This window comes from Coturnix japonica, chromosome 1 (genome assembly GCF_001577835.2).
Source record: "Coturnix japonica isolate 7356 chromosome 1, Coturnix japonica 2.1, whole genome shotgun sequence".
Taxonomy (NCBI): Eukaryota; Metazoa; Chordata; class Aves; order Galliformes; family Phasianidae; genus Coturnix; species Coturnix japonica.
Genome location: NC_029516.1, coordinates 156,071,327 through 156,094,944, shown reverse-complemented (window position 1 = coordinate 156,094,944; position 23,618 = coordinate 156,071,327). Strand labels below are relative to the sequence as shown.

The following is a 23,618-nucleotide window of genomic DNA, read 5'->3' as shown; positions in this document are numbered from 1 at the left end:
TCTTAGAGCTCCAAATAGAACTATGTCACCATATTCTAATCAAATTTTAACTGAGTTGATCTGATCTGTCAGGTGTCTGCCACTGGAAAGGGGAAGATTTGATCCCCGGTTCCCTTAATTCCTGTTCCTTCCTTTGAACGGGCTCTGATGCATGTCCCATGCTTTTCAAAACCAATTAGGCTTCTTTTTTGAGTTGGTGAGTTTGGCTGGTCCAGGAAAGCACTGAACGTTGTTGGAGTATTCTTAGAGTGACAACAGCAAGGCTCTTGTCCGCTGTGGTGAACTATTAAGATCAGTGTTTGCATCATGTATAGCATCCCATCTGGAAGCTTTAATCTGGGACCTATATCAAACAGCAAGAAGAGTGAACTTGGTCGTATCTTCTGTTTTTGTGGAGTTCTAGACTTACTGTCATGACAGTATACTAAGAAATACAGTAGGAATTGGAGGGGTGTCATTTTTTTCTGGGAGTATTAGAAAAGTTACTTAACTGAGTTTTGTTCACCCCCCAACTTTCTCACTATCTGCTTTTGCTACAAGTGTAAGTAGAGCTCATTTTAGCTGCCCTGTAGATGTACATACAAAGAGAAGATAAACAGCATTGGCTGCTGCATAGCTATAGAATTGTATTGCATATCACGGCTGTCAAGTGTCTTCAGTTAATATGCTGGAAAGCGAGGTGACAGTGGTACGTGACATACATAATAGATTATGTGGGCAGTGAGCTCAGCAGCTTCACCCAACCTTGTGTGAGTGAAGGATGAAAAAGTAAATAAAGCACATGATGAATTGTTGATGACTGTTTATACTGAAATACACTTGTCTTTGTTCGTACTTACTATAGCCAAATAACATACCCCGATGTTTGAACTGGAAACTTTAAAATAAGTTGGAGTTGTCAGCTCTTAGCTTTGGCCTTAAGTGACCTTTTTCTTTCAGTAAAGATAAGTGGATAATTGCATCATTGAGGGCTTTCTTTTTCAGACTCGGCGTCTCACATATTTCTTAAAAGCTGTTCACTTTCTGGTGAGTTAGTCTGATTTTGTTCCTTCATTTTCCCCATTTCCTAAAATAAAGGTCGTACTGTATGTGTTCTTTACAAAAAAACATTTCACGAAAGCTTACTGAAGGTTAAGTAAAAATCTTTAACTAACTTTGTGATCTTGATATGTGAACTGAGGGATACAAAATGGGTTGGGATATTTGCGGGCATGAGTGGATGAGTTTGTTTCATGTTGCAGTTTTCTTTCAGTGTCGAATGACATTGATTTAGGTGCTGAAGTCTCAGCTGTGGCAAGTTACACCATCCTCTTATGGAATGTGCTGCTATACTGTCTCTCCTTGTGAATTCTGGTCTGTTTTGTTGTTATAGTTCTGAGGAGTTCTATGTTTTATATACGAGGTTAGTAGGAAGAAAATGCCTGACTTGGATTGCACAGTTCAGGAAGGCAAACACTGGGAGAAAGTATTTCAGACTACTAAAATGGGGTGGGGGCAAGGCAGTGGTAGAGAAAAGTTTCCTTTATTTTTATTTTTGCATTCTTAGCTGAGTTTGCATCATCTTTTTAAAAAATATTAATTATCCCAACACGTCATTTAGATTTATTCACTGTTGTTTGGTTTTATTAATTGCTTTATGTAAATAAAGCTTTCAGTCTTGAAGTAGATGAGTAATGGGCATCTTCTTTCTCTACTGCAGTAGGAGTTCGCATAGTTCAGGATGGGTTAGGTGACTAAAGTGACTGAAACACAAATAAAGGGACTGAATAACTGTGTTGTTTTTGTAACTGGAATTTAGGAATAAGATATTGTTGTTTATTTACACTTATTTGTTTAAAAACTTGGGTTTGTAGCATAGAGGAAAGACTTCCAATGAGCTTGTCTGTTCCTGTACCTACTGCATTCCCTTATAGATTGCTTATCTAGATTACTATCACTCTCTTCAGGGTGCGATAAAACTTCTTGAAAATGCAGTATCTGCAAATTAAAACTGGTGATGCATAACACTTTTGAAGCACTGCTGTTCTGACTGCTGGGGAAATTGTGCTCTATTTGATTGTATAGAAAACACAAAGTTCACTTTAGATGTCTGCATTCAGAGAGTGTAAGAATCTAAGCTGGCTGGAGTTTATTGTGAACAAGTGACCGTAACAGTTCAAACAAGTTACTTGGTTTCATCTCTAAGTGTGATGATCAAATATATTCAGGAATGAAGGGTTTGGACTTCTCAGTTGTGTACTTCTTGGAAGTTTTATTGTACTGTAGGACAGTGCTTGAACGTGAAAACCATTGTTGCCAGGAACAATCTGAAAAACAGAAGTGTATTTTGGTCAATTTTCTACTTGCTTACATAGTTTTTTCTGTAACATTTTAGTAACAATTTCGATCTTTCAAATCTATATAACTGGTTTTAAAAGTGGGACAGAAAAAATAAGCGTAAAGCAGATAATTAATATTGACTCTCTTTTTTTCTTTTTCCCCTCACAGTTTTAAGATTGTGAAATCATGGCTCATTCAAAGACGAGAGCCAATGATGGGAAAATCACATATCCTCCAGGAGTCAAAGAAATCTCCGATAAAATATCTAAAGAAGAGATGGTGAGAAGGCTAAAGGTTAGTAGCAGTAGGTTAGGTTGGTAAACACACCACCAGTAATTCTATGATGTTTATTGTGTACAACATTCAGTGGTCCTATTACTGTATTTTCTATCTGAAAGGATATTATTTGTGTTTTCTTCTGGGCAAAGCCTTTTCTATGCTTGGAAGGAGGAACTTGTTGGCTATTGTGCCTTCTGTTGATTGCTTTCTTGAAATGACTGGTCCATATATATTTGAAAGAGTTAAAAGAAAAGAAAAAAAAAAGGAAATTAATTTCAAATGCTTAAATTTTGTTTTATCTCCTATAGTAAGTCAGTGCTTTTAGAGGTGAAAATACTGGAAAATGTGAAAGGGGTTGGGTCTTAATTTTGGAAAGAATGCAGATAGATCAGAATATATTCTGTAAATGCATTTGTGCTCTTTACAGGGCTGATTATAAAACCCACTTTAAAAGAGGCTAATATGAGAATAAAAAGTCTTTGCTTATACTATGTAAACGTGTACTAAGTCTCCTGATTATTTTATGACCAGTTTCTTTGGCCTAACCCTACAGAAAGAACGGAAATGCTTGGTGGATAATTATGTTGCTCCTGTTCTTTATCTACCCGTGTACTTTGACAGAGTGGCAGACTTATTAGTGTTATGCAAAGGGGAAGCCTGCCACTTGGGCTTGCCCTGAGAAACAGGAGGAAACAGATCTGGGAGAGGTACCTTACACGTTCTGTGACTGGGAAAAGCTTCATTTGGAGTTTTCCTAAAATGTACTTGTAAATTGCCTGGTATTACTACTAAATGAACAAGATAGTTAAAAACCCCAAAGCACAAGGATTAGTTCCTCCACCATTAACCTTTCTGTTCCTTTGGAATTAAATTGATGGGTGTTATAGTGCTTTCTGTGATGCTTAATAGAATACAGTGTTTATAATTTCTCCTGCTGGGAGTTACTCATAAGTACAGATGATAGTGCTGACATGTTTTTTTTCTCCCCCTATTTTGGCTCTTAAAAATGCCTGCAGTTCTTACTGATATTTCTTCTCTTCTATCATCATTTGCTGGCTTTGAATTTTTAGTCCTTGTATTGTCATTTTGCAGGATAAATGTACTTTGCAGGATGTCATGTTTCTTGTCCAGCTGTTCACGCTGGCTTTGCATTTGTGATTATGCAGACAGAGCGAACCCTGTGTCCTCCTTTTACTGAATTGGATGATCCAGGCTATTGAAGACACCACAAGTGTGTACACGTACATTATAAACACAGTTGTAGGAGCTAAGGAAAACAAGCTTACAGTAAATGGACTGTTAACCTCCTCATTTCCCCCTCTGCTGAATTCACATAAGTATGGGAGAAGAAGCTCTTCTCTGTAGATTTTGTAATTCCATGCAGATAATTTGCTATTTGTTAAGTGAAAATGATCCATTTATCTAAACACAAATTATTGTGAGGTCTGAGAATAAAATATGCAGAGTGAATTTATGTATTAGCATAACTTGGCAAGCTGTATGCATTGCTGATCAACCTGTCCTCCAAATTATAGTGGGTGTGGAGGGGAGAAAAGGAAAACAAATGCTCAGAGATAGGGATTAGTACTGAAAAGGTGAAGGTGATAAATGTTTTTAGAAATGGCGGGTATTGTGAGGAAAGCATTTCTTCCAGTTTTACTTAATATTCAAGAGCTAAGGAATCATGTTGAGAATCATAAATTTTAGACCAGCAATCTTATAACATACCTTTCCATATGTTGTTTGAAATGGAATAGTAAAGAGTGTTGCTGAAGGAGAAGGTAGGAGCCAGAAAAATAGAATGGGTGAAGAAATGCGGACCACATCTGGAAGCTCCAGGAATATCAATCAAGGTGGATTGGGTGCAGTTTCAGGCTCAGGAATTCTGTAACTCATTGCTTTGCCAGAAACTAGAAAATTGTACAAAGAAAGTGATCTTGTTTTACTTCGTTTTTCTTAAGTGCTGTGACAGATTTGCTTGGGAGAAAGGCTGACTAATTCTTTTTTGTCAGTGTGGAATTTCATCTTGTTGGGGAAGAGAAATGGAAGATTCATTTCAGGAATGACAAAATCTGTGCTTGTTGCAAGAACACTTGTGACACTTGAGTATTCATTTGTTACCTTGTTAAATATGTACATTTAACTACTTTCCATAGAGCTGAACACTATTCTCCTTTGCTGTTTGTAGAATTACTTCTTATATTATCTAAGGGTGTTGAAGATAGTAGGAGAAAAAAAATTGGAAACTGAAAGAGAGAAAAGGGGAAGAATACATTGGAAACCTAAATACTTAAGGGAGGAATGCACAATTTGAATAAAGTTTTGCTGTTCTCCAAATTAGTCTGTGACTCCTTCTGTGTCTTTTGATTTCTGGTCAATCTGATGACGTGTTTGATCTACAAATATATGCAAAATCCTGCTGCTGGATTTTTGTCACCTCTGACAAATGGTGTCTGCTGGGACAGTTACAGAGAATTTGACTAATGCTTCTCATACCCTGAAAAATAAGGCACTGGGTTTGCTACTGCTATTCAAACTGTTACCGCTGTGTTGCTTCTGGTAGATGCTGTGCGTTTTGTCAACATGTGTATTGAAGTCTTTTTATATTTTCTTTACAGATGGTTGTGAAAACTTTCATGGATATGGACCAGGACTCTGAAGAAGAAAAGGAGCTGTATCTAAACCTTGCTTTACACCTCGCTTCAGATTTTTTCCTTAAGCATCCTGATAAAGATGTACGTTTGCTGGTAGCTTGTTGTCTTGCTGATATTTTCAGAATTTATGCCCCTGAAGCTCCATACACTTCACCAGATAAACTAAAGGTAAATAGAATTAATCTGTTTTATTTTCCATGCCTGATTTTTCAACTGAATTAATATTAATGTTTGGTTATAATTTCTTTTTCTCTTTTTATTTCTGGTTCAACTTGAGCTATCCAAGACTTTCATGTGATTCATGAATAAGGATGTTCTGTGAGATCAAAAGCTCATTGGATAAAGTGATATATAGTACATCTTTCAATAACAGGGATTTGGATTTATATTGGAAATAGGTGTTTTACTGAACTGTCTTTAGGGCTCATTAGTACTGGGCTGTTACTTTAGAATTTGTCTTCTGTCTATAGCTTTTATTGTAGTATCTTTCAAGATAGCTAATGCTTTCACTCAGAAAAACGTGTCTGCTGTTTCCAGTTCAACTATGAAGAGATGGTTACTGGATTTCTGTCTATAAAAGCTCTACTGAAACAAAAATAATTCTGCTTAGAGAAACTATCTCTGATGTGAATTGGAGAATGCAGGAAGTACAAACATTGCTGGTCCCACTAGATGGAGATGGTTGATTGAGAAATGCCAACTTTGAACAGGCAGTACTGATCTGTCCTGTTTGTTTCGGGACTTTTCATTTTAGGTTGATATTTTTTTTATTTGTTTTGAAACTCTTATTTTAACAGCTGTCTGATTTTCTTTCTGGCTTAGAAAAATCAAACTCACTTTGCTGACACGACCTGAGTCTAGACTGCTGAAGTGACTTATACAGAAAATATTGCAGGGGAAAGTAATGCTGAAAACTGTCATATTTTATCTCCCTGGCTTAAGAGTGTAGTACAGACACACTCCCCCTTCATGGTAAGATAAAAGAACAGTGGGGGTGAAAGGTGTGTCTATTACAGTGGGAAAAATCACTCAGTTTCTGATTTAATGGCCATGTTGAAAGTGCTTAAGCAAGGTCAACACTACAGTTGCAATTGAAATTGATGCTTTTTTACCTGACATGCTGGAGAGAAACCTGGAGCTTTATGCAAGCTGTATTTTTCTGAATTGTTACATCTCTGATCGTACTTACTCAAGTTACCTCTTTTGTTGATTACATCATCTCCAGCTTCAGACAAGCACGACCTTTCTCTTATGGACTGTGTTTGTCTGATGTTAAGGCCAAGACTTTCAGTTGAGTTTTGAGTAGTTTTGATTAGTGTGTTTTCCCTTTGCTTGCTTATTGGTCTTTTTTTCCTTCAGAGTTTGGCTAATGAATGATAGTAACCCTCTGTACACAATTTCACTTTTCAAATACTATGATGATTTACATTTTATTATTGGGAAGTTTACATTACTGGTCTTTTATTTACAGTGCAATCATGCTACTAGTACTTACACCTCTGAATAGACTACAAACTTCCTCTGTCAGCAGCCAGTTCTGTAATCTGTGCAGATTTTAGAATTCAGTCTCCTGATGCAGATTTCTGAATGAGAAATAAGGGCAGGACAAACAATAGACCTTTGCCTGGGGCTGTTGAGGTAGATCATTGCAAACCAGTTTCCGCTGAACACAGCTTTTGTGGTTGCAGGACAAGCTCTGATACATATGTTGAAGAGTTCCCTCCACCTTAAGACAAAGAGGTAAGAGGAAGAACACTTCCTCTTGGGTTATATCTTGGCACTATTTATATCTAGTATTTAACATCATGCCTATAGTGAAGCTTTCAGAATCTTCTTTTGTAAGTATAGCGTCCAAGTTGAAGATGGAAAAAGGGAAGTGCTGCAATGGTTAATTTTTGGAGAGGGGGAAACATCAATCTCAAGTTTTTATTCTGACTTCACGCATCTCTTTAACTCATTTGCACAGTGTGTAAGCTACACAGGAAAGGGGTCAGGATTTGTGGTTCCCCTCTCTTATGAGTATCCTCAGCATAAATCTTTAATGCCTCAATGAGCGTTGAAAGATCTTTAACAATAGAGATGGAAAATGCCATGAACTGGGTAAAAGCAGAACTGGAGTAGGAGTGCTCCTCTGGGATATGGAAACTTAAATTAAGGCTGGGGAAAGCCTTGAGCCCAGTTTGAATTTTCTGGGGTGGAGGTATTCTCATCACTGGTTTGTGTCAAAGAAAACTGCTTAGGCTTATGGAAGTTACACTTGATGCAGCTGAAATGGAAGTAGTTAAGGGTGTATGCAGCAGCAGAGTGTCAAGCATCTGAATGTATTCTGTGGTGTAAGCTATGGCTCTGGTGTGTACTAAAGCCATTCTATGGTTAATTTGTATCCAGACAACAGTCCGCAGCAAATATCGGATGTTCTTCTTAAAGTTGAACCATACGCACCTGAGGTTTGGGAGTTTGGGTTTTAATATGCGCTTGCTTTATGAAATCTGATGTGGAGTAGTAGTGACAAATTTGTGGAAGTGTTGTGATTTCTTATCGGCAGCCAAAGTTGATTCGTCCCGTGTTTTATGTGTACAAATGTGTGTTCAAATGGTGTACTCTATGCGCAGAAAAGGGAAAGCTTTGGGTCATGTAACACCAGGTACTTAAAATTAACAGATACATTTCAATGTAGTCTGCCTTTTAAAACAGAAGTTGAGGGGAAAGAAAAGGATACATTTGTCAAGTTTTCAGACTACAACTTGTGAAGCATTCAGATGTTAGACTTATCTGTAAAATGAAGTAGTTCTTATATTTGGCATTCTTCTAGATGCTCCTTTTCTTGTGTGGTTGAATCCTAACCTTCCCTGAGATTCAGTTTGTGTGGCTGCCAGACTTTGCAGTGCCTTCTGGTTTGTCAGTTCTTGAGATAATAGAGCTCACTGCCTGTGTGCTGTTGGCCTAGTAGTGCTTCAGGCGCTGCCTGTAAGGGAGTTCTTCAGACTGGTCTTTGTCTATGGACTGAATGCTTTTTAGTGCTAGAAGTCCATGAGGTCTACTCCTTGAACTGCATATTCTGGTTTAATTTCAGCTACAGAGTGAGCTTCGTGTGCTCTGTAACTGATCTGAAGCGTGAACCAAATGGCAGCTCTTCTGATCATCCATAGTTAACACATCAAAGCTACAGTCTTGAATTCCATGAAGCTGCATCTTTGAGCCATGTGCTTGCTGTACTTTTAAATTTTATTTTTCTTTTATTTTTATTTTTACCAAGAGGTGGTGATGATGTATGTTCTGATTCCTGTTTTTAACCTAGAGCAGTAAATGCTTGGCTTATCTATTAAGTCTGGATTTTGTGCTTGTAGCCTTAGTAAGATGGAACTATATTCTCATCTCTATCTCATCATTCTTGGTTGGGGGCCAGCATGGAATGGTCATTTGAAAACATAACAGAAGAGCTTTCTAATCTTAAGCGAATGGTGTGTGGAAGAGGCTCATGAGCTTTCCTTGTGTATAAATGTAACTCAGTGTGAAAATTATATTACAACTAGCTTATAGATCACAATTCCTTTCTTCTAAGGAAACTTTTCATGGTTAACTGTAAGGCTTTCGTGTATTTATTACAGCAACTTTATAGATGTCATAATTAATTTGTACCTAAATTATTACCGATACGCTTGAGGCTGTGAACACTGTCACTGGATGATGATGATATACTTCTCAGTCTTTTGTTTTAAAATAGTAGCTAGAATTTTCTAGCTATTCATTTCTCAAATATAAAAAGTATTTAGAAAGGACACCTTCCTCTGTTTCCATTCTGTTCATAATTGATTGCTTGTTCCTTGCAACCTGCTTAGATTTGTTTTGAGAGATGTTTTTTGAAGTTTTCTGGTGCTGAGAATAGATACAGAAAGCAGGAGAAACTTAGTTTGTTGATTTTGTTGGTCACATCAGAGATGTGATCTGTCACGCTGTGATGGAAAAATGCATAAACACTGTACTATATACGTATTGTAGTACTCTTAGGAAAGCTGCAGCTGGCTACTACTTTATTGCCTCTTTTCTCCTGTTCAAACCCATTGCAGCATAAGGTAAAAACTTAATTCTTTGTCCTTGTGAATAACATTGACTTCAGCCAACTGCAACTTTACTTATCAGATTGTCCGGTTTATTTGGAAAAGGAAAACTTTTTGCTTCCTCAGAAAAATGAAACTTCCTCAATTCTTTTTTAAAGAGTCTGAAGCATTTTAAAATTATTCCTTGAGGTGTTTTGTAGATCTCATTGTTTTTGGATAGTAAAATATTGTCTCTGTCATTACTACGTACTTCATAGTGAAGAATAGTATTAGTAATTTCAAAAGGTGGTTTATTACAGTTTTAAAAGTTTCATTTCAATTGATTAAATGTAACTTCTTTTCTTTACAGGATATATTTATGTTCATAACAAGGCAACTTAAGGGTTTAGAAGATACAAAAAGCCCCCAGTTCAATCGATATTTTTATTTACTTGAGGTAAGCTTGATAAACTAATACAAAGTTTAAACACTATTTTTAAACTTAATCTTATATTAACTGCTTTATTTTTTCCCTCTTCAACTTAGAACATTGCTTGGGTGAAGTCTTATAACATATGTTTTGAGTTAGAAGACAGCAATGAGATTTTCACACAACTGTACAGGACGCTGTTTTCAGTAATAAAGTAAGTATTGCCACAAAAATATTATTGCATGATTGAGAAGTTGTTTCCAAGTTAAATGTTCAATCTGCTGCTAGGCTTTAAGCAGTCACAAGCTTAATCTTTATGACTGATTCCAATTCAGTTTAACTAGAAGCAGCTGTCCGTTCCACATGCTTTGATTAAACAAGATACACAGCAAAATATTTTCTGTTAAGTAGATTGTATTCATTGTCTCCTACTGCATTTTATTTCACCCTTTTCTTGAAACTGAAGTTGAATGGTACGTTGTACAGTTCTAAGAGAACTGGAAGATTCTTGCTGTAAAAATGTGGTACAGAGGATAATGGACACTGGAAGGAACAGTCATCTATTCCACCCCTCCCTGTTCAGCAGGGTCAGCTAACTGAGCTCCTCCTCAAGGATGGAGGGTCTGTGGCCTCTTGGTGCAAGCTGTTAATTGCATTCATTTACTTTACAAGGAAATAAATAGAATATCATATGTTTAAATGGTGTTACTGTTTAAATAGCTTTCAACTTGTTCCCATTGCTTTTTGTCCTGTCACTGGACACTACTGAGATGAGTCTGGTTTTGTCATCTTTACTTCCCAAATCAGGTATCTAAATATAAGAAGTTCTCCATGACCCCTTTCTTCTGGAGGATGGGAAGAAAAAAAAAAAAACTATCTCTCACAAATGCTGCTTTTATGAGAGCTGTTCCAGTCAGTAGTCATGATTCTGGCCCTTTGTTGGGCTGACTCTATGTCTCTGCACTGGACACAGCACTCCACATGTGAACTCAAGTGTTGAGTAGAGAAGAAAAACTTCTCAGTATTCTGTCTTATTCTTGTGGTAGGAACTGATAAAGTCCTTTTTAGTAGTACAGTTGTAGACAAAGGGGACATGAGATTTGAGAATCACAGACCCGGGTTGGAAGGGACCTCAAGGATCATGTAGTTCCAACCCCCTGCCTGGCAGGGCCACCAAACATACACATTTACTAGATCAGGTTGCCCAGGGCCCCGTCCAACCTGGTCTTGAACACCTCCAAGGACGGGACATCCACAACCTCCCTGGGCAGCCTGTTCCAGGGCCTAACCACTCTCCTAGTGAAGAAGAACGCTATGAAAAGAGCTGTATGCAGCCCAGAAACTTCAGTGGTTTGACTTCTAAAAAAACTTGTAATTTGATTATTATTATTGATACTCTTTTCTTTTGGCATTATCTTGGAGAATATTCTGATTAAAACTTTGCCCTTCACGTGAATAGAACACTGAGAATTCTTGTTTTTAATTTCAGCAATGGACACAACCAAAAAGTACACATGCATATGGTTGATCTGATGAGCTCTATCATTTGTGAGGGAGATACTGTGTCACAGGAACTTTTGGATACAGTGTTAGTTAATCTAGTGCCAGCACATAAGGTAAGAGTTACTAGTGGTTAAATTTGTTTTGTAGTTGTTCTTAAGGTTTGTCTTATATCACGTATTTAGAATTTTTGCTGACAGAATAGCTGAAGTATATTCCTATTGTCTGATTTAATTTTTTTGTTAACCAACTTTAATAACTGTAAAATTTAGTATCATTTTGTTGCTTTAATTTGTGTAGCGTAAGCCAAAGCAATAGCAGTCATTTTAAAGCTTTAATGTCATATGAATTTATGCATAGTTTATGATACGTGACCAGTGGTGCCAGACATTTATGTGGAAGGTCCATATGTCCTTTGGAAAGCTTTCAATTAGTATAATGCTGTATCAACTGTTCAAAACATTGTGCTGCCCTAAGCAGGGGGGCAAAGGTTAATGTTGACTTGGTGTCATTAGAAGCACATTGGCGTGTTTTTGACACATAGAAATAATCATGTTCGGAAACAGTGTCTGTCTTACCTTAATGAGTAGTGGTGATTGGTTTTTAAATAAAAATAATTAAAAATAAATTGTACAGTTAACTGTGAGAAGCAATTAATGGTAGACCTTTAACAGACCTTTTATTCCAAAAACTAGTTAGGTCTTACTGAAATCTGTTGGGTTACAGTCAAGGAGACTTATAAGATTCTGAAAACTCCTGGGAAATTATGTAGGAAATGTGAACTTAGCAGGATTTGGGATAGTTTGGAGTGTCACCTGACGGGTTTGGGGTTTTTTTTCTTCCTGAAAATTGAATTCAGTGAAAAGATTGAATGTTTTTTTGTTGTTAATTTTAAAAGCATTAGAAGTGAGTGAATGGAGTGGATGTGAAGTGAGAAATGGTGACGTATCCAGAGAATCTGAAATTGAAATTCTTCAGACAGGTTTACCTTAAGAGGTAATCAAGTAAATAGGGAACTAAACCCAGAAAATATTGGAACCAAGGGAGAAGTAGTCGATATAAAAATGCAAGACAAATGAATAGTTTTCTCTTTTAATTACCCTTTTCAGATTATAAAGCCTTTATATTAGCACCTGTAAACAGTTCTGTGTTTGTGCAGTGTTAGCGGGCAAATTGTGCTTCATTTCCTGGAGTGTTTAACAGTGTTCCATTTGCAGCCTCAGGAGTGCTACAGGGAGTCCCACACTGCACATCTGACATGATTAATGTGCTTATCTTCTCAGAAAAGTGATATTGACAATTAAATTCCTAACTGTCTCCATTAGAAACTTGCTTAATAATTAGTACTATCTATCTTGGCAACACCTCAGCTGCTTTTTCTGTTTTGTCAGCCAACCTTAAAAACGTGTCTCCTCCCCTCCCTCGGAAGAACTAGAGGATCCATTTAAATTTGCGTTGTAAAGTGCTCTTGGATACAACTTCACCTGTTGTGTCCTTGGTAGCGGGAATAAAATTGAATATCTTTTTCAAATTAAGAGAAAAAATGCTTTAAAAAGATGTATTTCTTTAGGAATATTTGCTCTAGATGTATTGCCTTAACTCTAGGAATAAAATTTAGATGTTATAAAAATTAAGGACGAAGTCGATGCTGGCCACACTTCCTTTTTGAAGAAGAAGATAAGGGGGCTGTACTTCTTTTCTCCTTTTAAAATATGAGTGCAAGTTATTTCATTCTGAACTGCTTTGAGCTGTATTACATTGGACTTAGAGACAACTGGAAAAAGTGAATGGGAAAAAAAATCAGTAGGTATGTATTTCTACCGCTGCCAACCACCCCATCGTACCTACCTGACTGGTTCTGGCAAACTGTCCTGGAGATCCTTGCCTTTATCACCACAGAAATGTCCCTGCCATGCTGTGAGAGATCCTGCTGCCTTCTTTTGTCTGCAGGAGAAGTTAGTAAGATGTTCTGGAGAAGGGATGGCACAAGTTTTACACTTGTGAAAGGTGGTGATGCCGTATGAGAGTTTAGGTAAGGAAAAGAAGGAATCTTACTTAGATTTTACCTTATGGCGTTTCTCCTTTGTGAGAAGGTTAAACCCTCATGATAAAGTTGAAATACCTTTATGGCTGTTGAATTAGTTAAGAAGACAGGCTTCTTGAACATATTCCAACCCATTTTGTTTTGGCCTGGTTTGCTCCTGTTTTAATTTCAACCAGGGCAATGCTGCCTTCCTGGTTTTGCTTATATCCTGAAGCTATAAAGGGAGGGGAATTTTATCATTCATTTTCAAAAAAAAATACAGGTTTTGAACATTTGAGGACTCTGGTATTTCTTCAGCAAAGAGCTCCCCTTTGCCTGCTCACAGCTTTTTAGATAGAATGGAGTGTAATGTGAGTAATTTACTCAAGGTTGGAAACTGCTACTTCTGGCCCTTATCCCAGCAAGTATTATGGTATTGGGAGATCTTTTGTCTGATATTTAATGGCTTAATTATGAAAGGTCTCTGTTCTTTTAGACTTCTTTTCCTAAGTCTGCTTGCAATAATTTCTGTTAAATTTTTACAATTTTAGTGATTAGTAGTTGTGCAAACGGCAGCTTTCTTAATATCAGCTGCTGTGTGAAAGATACAAGCGGAACGTGTCGTTAGTATAAATTCAAACAGATCTGACTCTTGGAACTTTGCTGTGTTAGGTCTGCAGTTCAGACCTGTTTTGCATGTAGATGAGATCCCGCTCAGGATACGGTGTTCACTCTCGCCCAGGTGAAAGCTGCTGTCTGGGCTTTGATGTGGTGAACTGCGGCAGTCAAGGATTTGGAACAGTAATTGCCAGTGGCATACAGTTCTTATTATGGCTGTGTATGTGTTTTTTTCCCCGAAGAGTCACAATTCTGATAAAATAATAAAAAGCAGATACTGCAGGGGGGAATACTTTGTTATTTTTATTTTTTCATGCTAGAACCTTCTCTTTTCTGGAATAGTGGCAGATTTTGTCATAAGACTGCCAGTGTTGGCTCTTACATCTCCTTTGCGTGTAAGTGATGGGGAAATTTTGCAAGGATGAAAACTAAGGAACTTGGGAAGAGAAGTTCTCAAAACTATAAATTGGGAATGAAAAAGACTGAAATTTTCATTTTCAGTGCTCAGAAACCTCCGAGATATCTTGTTTTGAAACCAGTGAAATGAAGCAGATTGTTCTGAGAGTTCAGTGTTGCCTGTTAATGCCTTGAAGTTGCTTCATATTGCTTTTCTAATTTTTGGCGAAGCTGATAGAGAGCAACTGGAAAATAAGCTCTGATCTAGGAGAAATTTTCTAAGCTTTGGGCTTGTTTTGGTTTGACTGTATTATCTTTATAACTGAAAGTATAAAAAGATGCTGTTTCTTTAATATGTTCATTGACGTATGGTAAATCAAAACTCTTCTGTTTATTGTTTAAGATTAATTCATGTACTTAAAACATTTGTTTTATTTTTCAGAATTTAAACAAACAAGCCTATGATTTGGCAAAGGCTTTGCTTAAGAGGACAGCACAAGCAATTGAACCATACATTACTAATGTAAGTGAAGACTGCAAACAAATATGGAAATAAATATATTTTCAAACAGTAAGATGTGTTATGAAAAGAATGAATTGCCAGTAGTCATAGAATCATAGAATGGTCGTGGTTGAAAAGGACCACAAAGATCATCCAGTTTTAACCCCCCTGCTATGTGCAGGGTCGCCAACCACCAGACGAGGCTGCCAAGAGCCACATCCAGCCTGGCCTTGAATGCCTCCAGGGATGGGGCATCCACAATTGTTTTATTATTGAAACACTCTCCTTTTAAGTCTATTTCTTTGCTGTATAGAAACTAATAAGTCCTTAACAATTTTGTTTTCTAAAACGGAGTGAATAGTTTACTTTCTGCTGTCTTAATGGATCCTTAACCTGATCAGAAGACATAATGGAGGAATGGAATTGTTACATCTGGACAAGACTGAGATCTGGTCCATCCATCTCCTCATCCCCAGCATGCCTTGTTTTTTGAACTGTCCAGGAAAAATCACATCCCTTGGCAGCCTGTTACAATGCGTTGCCATTCTTTCTGAGAAGTTTTTCCTAATATCTAACCTGAACCTAACTAAAGGCTCTTGCCTCTTGTCCTATTGCTGTTATCCACACCTCACTACAACCTCCTATTAAGGAGTTGTGGAGTGATTAAGTATCCCTTGGGCCTCCTCTTCTCCAGACTAAACAGTCCCAGTTCCCTCAAGTTCCCTGGAACTTGTGTTCTGGACTTTTCACCAGCAAATGTACTTATGTGTTTGTATTGTTCTTGCAACAAAGCATGGATTTTTTTGTTTGTTTTTGTGGTGGTTGTTTTGTTTTAGGGAGGAGATAAGACTATTTTGAAGCGATGAGAAGTTAAGACAGCAGAATTTCAGTGACTACTCAGGAAAAGAGGAGGAAACAGAATCTAAGAATAGGTGGTAAGGAGGAAAAGTGATTAGTGGGTTGAAGAATATAGCCAAGTTCAAAACAAAACAACAAAGAAAAACAACAAGGAACATAATAAGCATTGTACATGAAGAGTGAAGACAGGAAGAAAAGGTCATACATAAATATTCTCTGAATTAAGTTGCTCATTAGGAAAAGAAATAATGCTTTTTAAAGTAGTTAAAGATTTAGTAAGTCTCATGGAAGCTATCCAAAACCTCAAGAGCTTGAAAACAGTGGAAAATCTTGAATGCTTTTTGTTGCTTTCTTTTAACACCTTGGGAATTAACTATGTTTTCAGATTTAAGAAGTATCTTCAGAGAAAACTCTCACTCCAGTCCCAGTTGTCAAACTTACTGCTTCAGAGGAGATTGCATAGGAATGTTTTTCTGCTGTCCAGCTGCAAGCTTTCTGAAATTATTCATAGCCTTACTGTAGTAAAACAAATGTTACTGCTTGTGCTTTTTCCATTACATGTAATTTTGAACATAAACCAAGATTGTGTATTTATGAGATCTTTCTAGACAACATTATAGAAGTCTTGAGCTGTTCTCTCTGCACCCTCCTACCCACCTCCCATTTTAAACTGTAAATCTAAAGTATAGTTTTAGTGGTGGGCAGGCTTGTGATTTAGAAAATCATATGTGTATGTGTGTATACATACACATATATGCACACTGTTATTGATGTACACTCTGTTTTACTTCCTAGTTCTTCAATCAGGTTCTGATGCTTGGGAAAACATCAATTAGTGACCTGTCAGAGCATGTGTTTGACTTGATTCTGGAGCTGTACAATATTGACAGTCACCTCTTACTTTCTGTTCTACCCCAGCTTGAATTCAAACTTAAGGTAAGCATTTCTCATACTTTCAGTCCTTTTGAAAACATTTATGTGCTTTTCACTATTATTACGACTTTTGTACTGATGCAGTCTTATTTATTTATTTTTTTTTTTGTCTATTTTTATACATAAACACATCTCTGCCTTGCTTACAAACTCACAAAAGCACTTGAGAGTAGTTTTAACTTCAGTGTATCAACATAAAATACAGGCGTGGATGTTTTTCAGGCTTTTATCATTCAAGCAACAGCTTCATGTTAAATATTTGTGAATCAGCTGAGAATCTGGTCTGATTCTGTAATGTTTATTGTGACGGGCTTCAATATGTTGCAAGAATTTTGCACTACAAGCTGTGCAGGGAAACTGCATCTGTTCCTCATAGCAAAGTTTGTCAGGGATATGTTGGACCCCATGCTAATGGGAACTGATGCAGCGATTATTTCCATCAAATAGAAGGTCTTTCACAGGTGGAAACAGAAGTAAGTCTTGTATTCAGTGAATGAACCTCTGATTTATTCAAGCCCATTTCTTCTATCTGAGGAAAACATCACTTGTTTGCACTATGTGTTTGTTGGTTTCATGTTTTTCTTCTTGACTATCTACCATTTCAGAGCATCTCTGTCACTTGGAGAAAGTCAGTATCGCAGCCAATGTTCCCTTTATTCTATACTTCTAAAATTCATTTTGTTCCACAAGGTTTCTGTGGAAGAACATGGGGAATTTGATTAGGTTTGCTATTATGAACTTTGAAACTGATTCCTTACTAAACATAGAGGCTGCTGTGTGGTGGGCAACTTTTTCAATTTGGATATATTTTAATTATTTAAGACGAGGTCTAAATTTGTACATCCTGTGGCCAGTTCATTTATTAGATGACAACTTGCCTCACGTCTATTATTTTTTTCACTAATCTTTCCTTGCCAGGCATACTACATTGTGGTATGATTTATTTTTAATGGTTATATCTTTCCTGTTCAATTCATGTTTCTGGAAAAAAAGTAGGTCTCAGTTTACTTCTTGCCATCTGTCTTAAAGCAGATCTTTCTCAGCCTTTAATGCCTGTTCCTAGAGGTGGAGAACAATTATTGTTCTAGTTCCAATAAAAACACAGTTTGTGCAACTGAAGCTGTTATTCAAAAGATTTCATCTTAAGTGCTGCTACGTTGGTTTTTTGTTTTTCATAGCTGTAATTGCAGTCATCTTTCCATTTTAGATCCATTTAAAACTGTAGCTTCTTGAATCAATGTGTCACATTTTACATTGACTCACATGTTCCTTTATTTAAATTGATGCTGCTTGTTTATATCCCATTTTACTGTTTGAATAAGTAAGTTTAGTAGCCAGACTTTTTTTTAATTGCCCCAGGAGCTTTCTCTGGTTTGTTCCTTCCAAAATCAGCTGGATCATTTTCGTTCTCAGCCTTTCCTTGGTTTCTTCATCTCCAGTAGTTAAAAGGACATTTCTGCATGTCTGCATTTCTGCTCTTTGTTTAGGGTATTCTTATGTGGTAAACATGCATTGTGTTGCTTTCTCTCCTCAGTCTTAGTCTAGCTTTTCCTTACAGCCTAAAGCCCTGAGGGTAAGGTGGTTGACCTTTTCCCACGGGATATTACAAGTGCTAAAATGTTTCCAGTAGATGTAAATTTCAATAGTTACATTGTTACTGTTCACATTCCTTGATCATTTGTTAAACTCCCGAGCTGTTGGGGATTCTCTCCAGTGCATGGTAGTGTATGTACTGTGTATGACTGGTTTCTTTGCTTTGACCTTCTTCATCTTACCAGGATTAAGTTATATGCTTGGTTTGTCCTATTGGCTGTCAAATCTAATTTGATCCATCTTCTATAGTAATATAAATAAAAATCCAAACTCATAAAATTTTTATATGGAATAGTATAAGCCTGTTTTAAATGAGTTGAGAGGTCTTCCTGTGGTTAAAAGAGTACTTTGAAGATGAATGTTCTGACCTATTAATGAACTACAGTCAGCTTGTCTGAGATTAGCACAAGTTCTTTCTTTCTGCAGTCTTGCAAGTGACAATGTAAGTACTTTCTGCTCCAACAACAGCTGTGGCTTTATACTAAACAGTGGCGGCTAGTGTCAAGCAATTTGGATTCAGGTCCAAATAAAGTGCATATTAGTGCATTGAGAAGAATATGATTTCAGTAGAAACTCAAGAGTGCCTTATGGTGGAAGGCAGCTAATGTGCTGATTTGAATGGAAAGAAATTGTCCATTTCAGAGATACTGTAATAACAGTATCTCTGTTAGCTTAATGAAGCCTTGGATCAAATGAGTGGTTGAAAAGGAGAGAAATTGGCATTCCATAATAAAATACAGAAGGGAATTGTCTTTTTTGGATAAAGGTCAGCTAAATTTACTAGTGCAACTTCAGTGAGCTTTGCGTATTATTATGAGCTTGTCTGGATGGTTTGGCTTTTCTGAGTTTTGTGCATAGTCTGTTGTTTAGGAGCTCTGCCATATGAGCTTGCATGCTGTGGACTCTCTGCTAGGTGTTTAAATAGAAGCTGGAGTGAAGTGTATTTAGGTCATGCATAGTTTTGCAGAAACATCTAATTTTTATTCACTGAGGTTATCCGCTACTGCTTTTGGATACGCAATTGTGATAATAGAAGCTAAATACTAGGGTTGATTTTCAAGTGTTGATGATGTAATGTGGCAGTTACTGTTTTCCTATACGTCACCTGTACAGTTATACAGTCAGTAGGTAAACAGAGGTTATACAGATGTTTTGTATGAAAGATTATTGTGATAGAAGGATAAAGGGAAAATGCTCACCGATGTTGAAGGTTCACAGTAAACTCCACAAAGGAGCAATCTCCAGAGAAAGAGATCCTGCCTTAGTGGTAGTCAGCCCTTAAATGAGATCTAGGAGAAGTGGAGCCAAGCTCCACCCCTTCCGGTAGCACAGCTGAATTACCTTCACCTGTGCTCCCGCAGCTGACTCATTGCTTGTCTCAGGTGGTTAATCAGAGGGTCAGGCTGTGATCAACAGTTTCCCATACATCACCTTACATGTCTGATGCTAGAGGTTTGTATTACTCCTAAAAGGGAAGACATTGAAAGAAAGGTGTGATTGTCTCAACACTCGCAGTGTCAGTATTGAGGAGAGAAGAAGTCAGGATGATCTCATTTTCACGTGTTGAACAGATAGAAATGGGGAATGTGAGAGGTTCCTTTCAAAGAAAAATTGGGTAATTGTTCTCAGTTTGGAAAATGTGTGTTTGCTTTATGATTTGTTTCCGAAGTGGTGAATTAGAAAAAATTTGGCCTCATGCAGTAGACCTATTGTAGTCTTCCTTCGAGCTAGATGCCAAGTGTTCCAGTCACTGAGATGCTCTAAAAATATTTTCAGATACAACCTTGATGAGTTCTGCATGAATTTGTTCATGTCAATGAAACACTGTTTGAAAAGAACTGAAATACTTTTGTTTGTCTTTGCAGTTTCTGTCATTTTTATCCAAGAACCCTTCTTTCTAAGTTATTTTGACTTGTATAAAAGTTCTTTTTACCTGCAAAGAGCGATAAAGATCTAATTTTGTACAGATATTAAACATTTCTTTTTTTAAAAGTGCTGGCACTGTCACGTGAAGCCTGGAGAGCAATGGAGGTCAGCTCAGTAGAGCACAGGGCTTCAAAATGAATTGGGAATAGTAATTCAGTCATCTGAATAAAGAAAGAATGATGTTACATGGGCTTAGCAAAGACACGTTCTGTAGCACTTGATCACTGACAACTTAGGGAAAAAGAATCTTTGAACTTTTGGAATATCATTTGACAACAAAGTGGGAAATTACTAGTTGTCCTGGCTTAACTCCTGTTTAGCTAGTGTTGTGGTTTGAAGAGAAGACAAGTCCTTGGAAGAATGGTGATGCTGTTCAGAACTTTAATTTGAGAAAGGCTGTGTCTTTGTTGTAGTGACATGCATACTTTGCTGCTTGATATTGAGGGCTCAAAAAGGAATATGCACTAGTTTGTCCATCCTTCCTTTCTGTTTGAGATGCATCAGGGAGACTGTTGATTGAATTCGGGAGGCATATGGTTACTGAAGAATCTTGTTTCATGAAAGGGGTGTCCAAAGGTCAGACTGAGATCTCCAAAGTTCTTTGAATGTGCAGCTGTTTTGTAATTGCAAAGGCTGCTGTCTTCCTTTCCCTGAATTCCAGTTAGAGGGAAGGAAGAAAATAAGATGCTGTTGATCTTGACTGTTCCAATTTTAAGGACTTTCCTGAGTTCTTTGAGGACTGTGAAAGGTTTACATACTCCTGACTAGCTCTTTAAGGGCTCAATCATATATTTCCTATTGGCATATGGATACCCTCACAGTAGTAGTGTTGGCCATTTCTTTGAGATAGCAATCCTGTTTTTCAGTCTGATTCTTCCTGCTATCAGAAACTTTTCTATTAGCTGTATATTGTGTATGTGAGCCTGAATTTCTCTGTTGTATCTGATTTCTTTGTTTCTAACAGTTTTGTGGTATATCTTGGAAATGGTGGTGGTTTAATCAGAACAATGAAGTGAGCGTCACAGAGCAATGTCCACTGCCATTTGTTCGGACTGCCTTGTTCTCAGTCTCTACAACTGATAGGGTCTTGAGGAAGTGAACAACATGTCTGTGACTTGTTATCTGATGGGTTTTGCACTCCATCTTGGTCTTGTTGAACCTCATTCCAGTGGCTTCAGCCCAGCTCTCCAGCCTGTCCAGATCCCTCAGTAGGGCCTTGCTAACTCCAGGCAGATCCACACTCCAGGTGTTTTGCACTCCATCTCTCTGAACTTCCTTGCTAGTCTTTGTGGCTGAAATCCTCGCGGTTCCTTCTTGAGACTGGGGTCTTACAGAAGTTCCACGCTGGTTTTTTTCAGTGTGGAAAAATTCCAAGGCTTTCCTGTTGTTGACCAAATCAGTTTTTGGAACTTGTGAGAGCGTAGGTCCTCCAGTAACTCTGTTCATATTTACTATTTTTGGATCTAAACGATGTGGCCACCTAGTGTTCAGTCACCTTGAATCTTTGATACTACTATTGGCCTTTTGGTCAGTAACAGGTAATTCTTAATTGCTGTGAGATTTATACATGGTGACTTGAATAAAGAATGAAAAAGTTTTCCTGACAGTAGGTGGTGTTCTTTGGAACAGGCAGTGAGAATTGGAATGATTGTCATGTATGAAATAAAAACAGACAAACCGTTTACCCATTTGTTTCTGAGTGGTTAATATTCTTTACAATAGCTTTAATGGTGCTGGATTTTGTGGATTAAACATTGTCGCTAATACTCTAGTGCATTAGCTTTTGCTGAACTGTGCTCACCCAGGTATGGGCTTTTTGTTCTCCCAACTAGGAGGCTGCAGTGAAGCAAGAGATTGGGAAGGGGATACACTCAGCAATGAAAGCTCGGGGAAAGGAGAAGGAGGGGAGAACCACTATGCTTGTAGTATATTTCTTCTCAAAAAAACATTATGCATGCTGAGACTCTGCTTTCCAGGAGTAGGTGGGCTATCTGCCTTCCTATGGAAAGTAGGAAATAAATTCCTCTCCTTTCATAGAATCATGAAATGGCTTGGGTTGATACTTGTGCACACGTCTTCTCTCCTTATTAAACTATCACTGTCTCAATTCCAAGTCTTCTCAGCTTCTATTTTCTCCCCTTTCCGTCTCTGTGTAGGATGAGGGAATATGAATTTCTGGGTGAGTGTTTGGCTGTTGGCCCAATGTTTTTCTTCACTGAGGTGATGATGGTGTGGAGGATGGGCTGGCCTGACCTTGGTGGCTCCACCAGCATGAATGGATCACCCACCTCATCACAGCCCTGTTCTTCCAGTTCCTGAGTCTCATATCTGCTGTGTAAGGGCACCTGGGAAGCCAAAGTAAATGAGAAGGAGCCCTGAGCAGACTTGTATCCATTCACCTTTGTGCCCATCAAGTTACTGCCTTCTGGCTGATGAGGAAGGGTTGTAGGATCCTCTTTGTCAGGCTGTTGCTAGCAAAGATTTCCCATGGTTTTTCTGTTTGAACAGGGAGTGTTGCTGACTTCCAACACTTAGAGGGTGGTGTCAGAAATCATGGCTGCCCCTTGTTTGTGATTAATTTTATTTTTTTTGCCTTGTTTTGGAGAGGGAACTGGGGGACCAAAGGGAGGACACTCACTGAAATTCATCTAACTTACATCTCTCTTTAATGAGGATCAGTAATTCATGCCTGATTTTGGCATTAAAAAGGGATGTCTTTAGGGATCCATTGACACAGAAGAATTATTGGTGTGAGAGAGAACAGAGATTAGACTCTGTTGTTGTGTAGGTCAGCTGAAACTGTAACTACGCTGATTTCATTCAGATTTGGTATTTGAATTTGATATTTGAAATCTTTATTACTGAAATTGAATATTCATTTAATATTAAGGAGGATGAAAAGCTTATGAACAGAGTATTTAGGAAGTAACCGTGATGGACCACAGGTCTTCATTTTACTATTCTGTCAAATCGATGATATTAAATAAATAAAATTTGTAAAATGTTGACTTCTGTTACATCAGAGCTGTCTTTCTTTCTGGACACAGTTAAGTTTTTGGCATTTTTCAGGTCATGTATACTTCTGAATTGCTCCAGATGAGCAGTAGTGCCTGTTCTTTTGACTTTGCTAGTCATAACTGTCTGACCAATTTCAGCTGCTGTTAGTGGCAGACCATAGTATGTAGGCAGAAGAACAGCTGCCTGTGGCTTGTGAGCAGAGTGTAAGGAATTGGAAATATGTGTAGAGTGTCAATTCCTATTGGAGAACCACTACTGAACACTATAACAATTGGACTACTGGGTCGTACCTAAGGAAAAATGTCTGAAGTCCTGTGACACAGTGTGTCATAGGGGGGAGTGATGTGCAGAATCAGACTCTATAACCAGAGATAGGTTATAAAGCAGGTATGTGTTTATTCAGCGCTGGGCACATGGGGGATCACTCCTCCTATCATGCGCACCAAAAGGCATTACAAAGTTATAGAGCAAGTGTATACATATTCATCAAATTTCTGAGAAATCATTAACATATTCATTGTTTTTCCGGGAA

General features: G+C 37.7%; 1 protein-coding gene across 1 annotated transcript in view; it reads left to right on the top strand.

The window, feature by feature from the left end:
• PDS5B (PDS5 cohesin associated factor B) overlaps positions 1-23,618 on the top strand; it is a 100,812-nt gene that overhangs the window by 21,110 nt on the left and 56,084 nt on the right. Inside the window, 7 exon segments of the mRNA XM_015852030.2 lie at positions 2,488-2,613; positions 5,217-5,420; positions 9,660-9,746; positions 9,836-9,933; positions 11,209-11,335; positions 14,699-14,779; positions 16,412-16,552. Of these exon segments, the coding sequence (XP_015707516.1) occupies positions 2,506-2,613; positions 5,217-5,420; positions 9,660-9,746; positions 9,836-9,933; positions 11,209-11,335; positions 14,699-14,779; positions 16,412-16,552 (846 nt within the window). The 5' untranslated portion in view covers positions 2,488-2,505.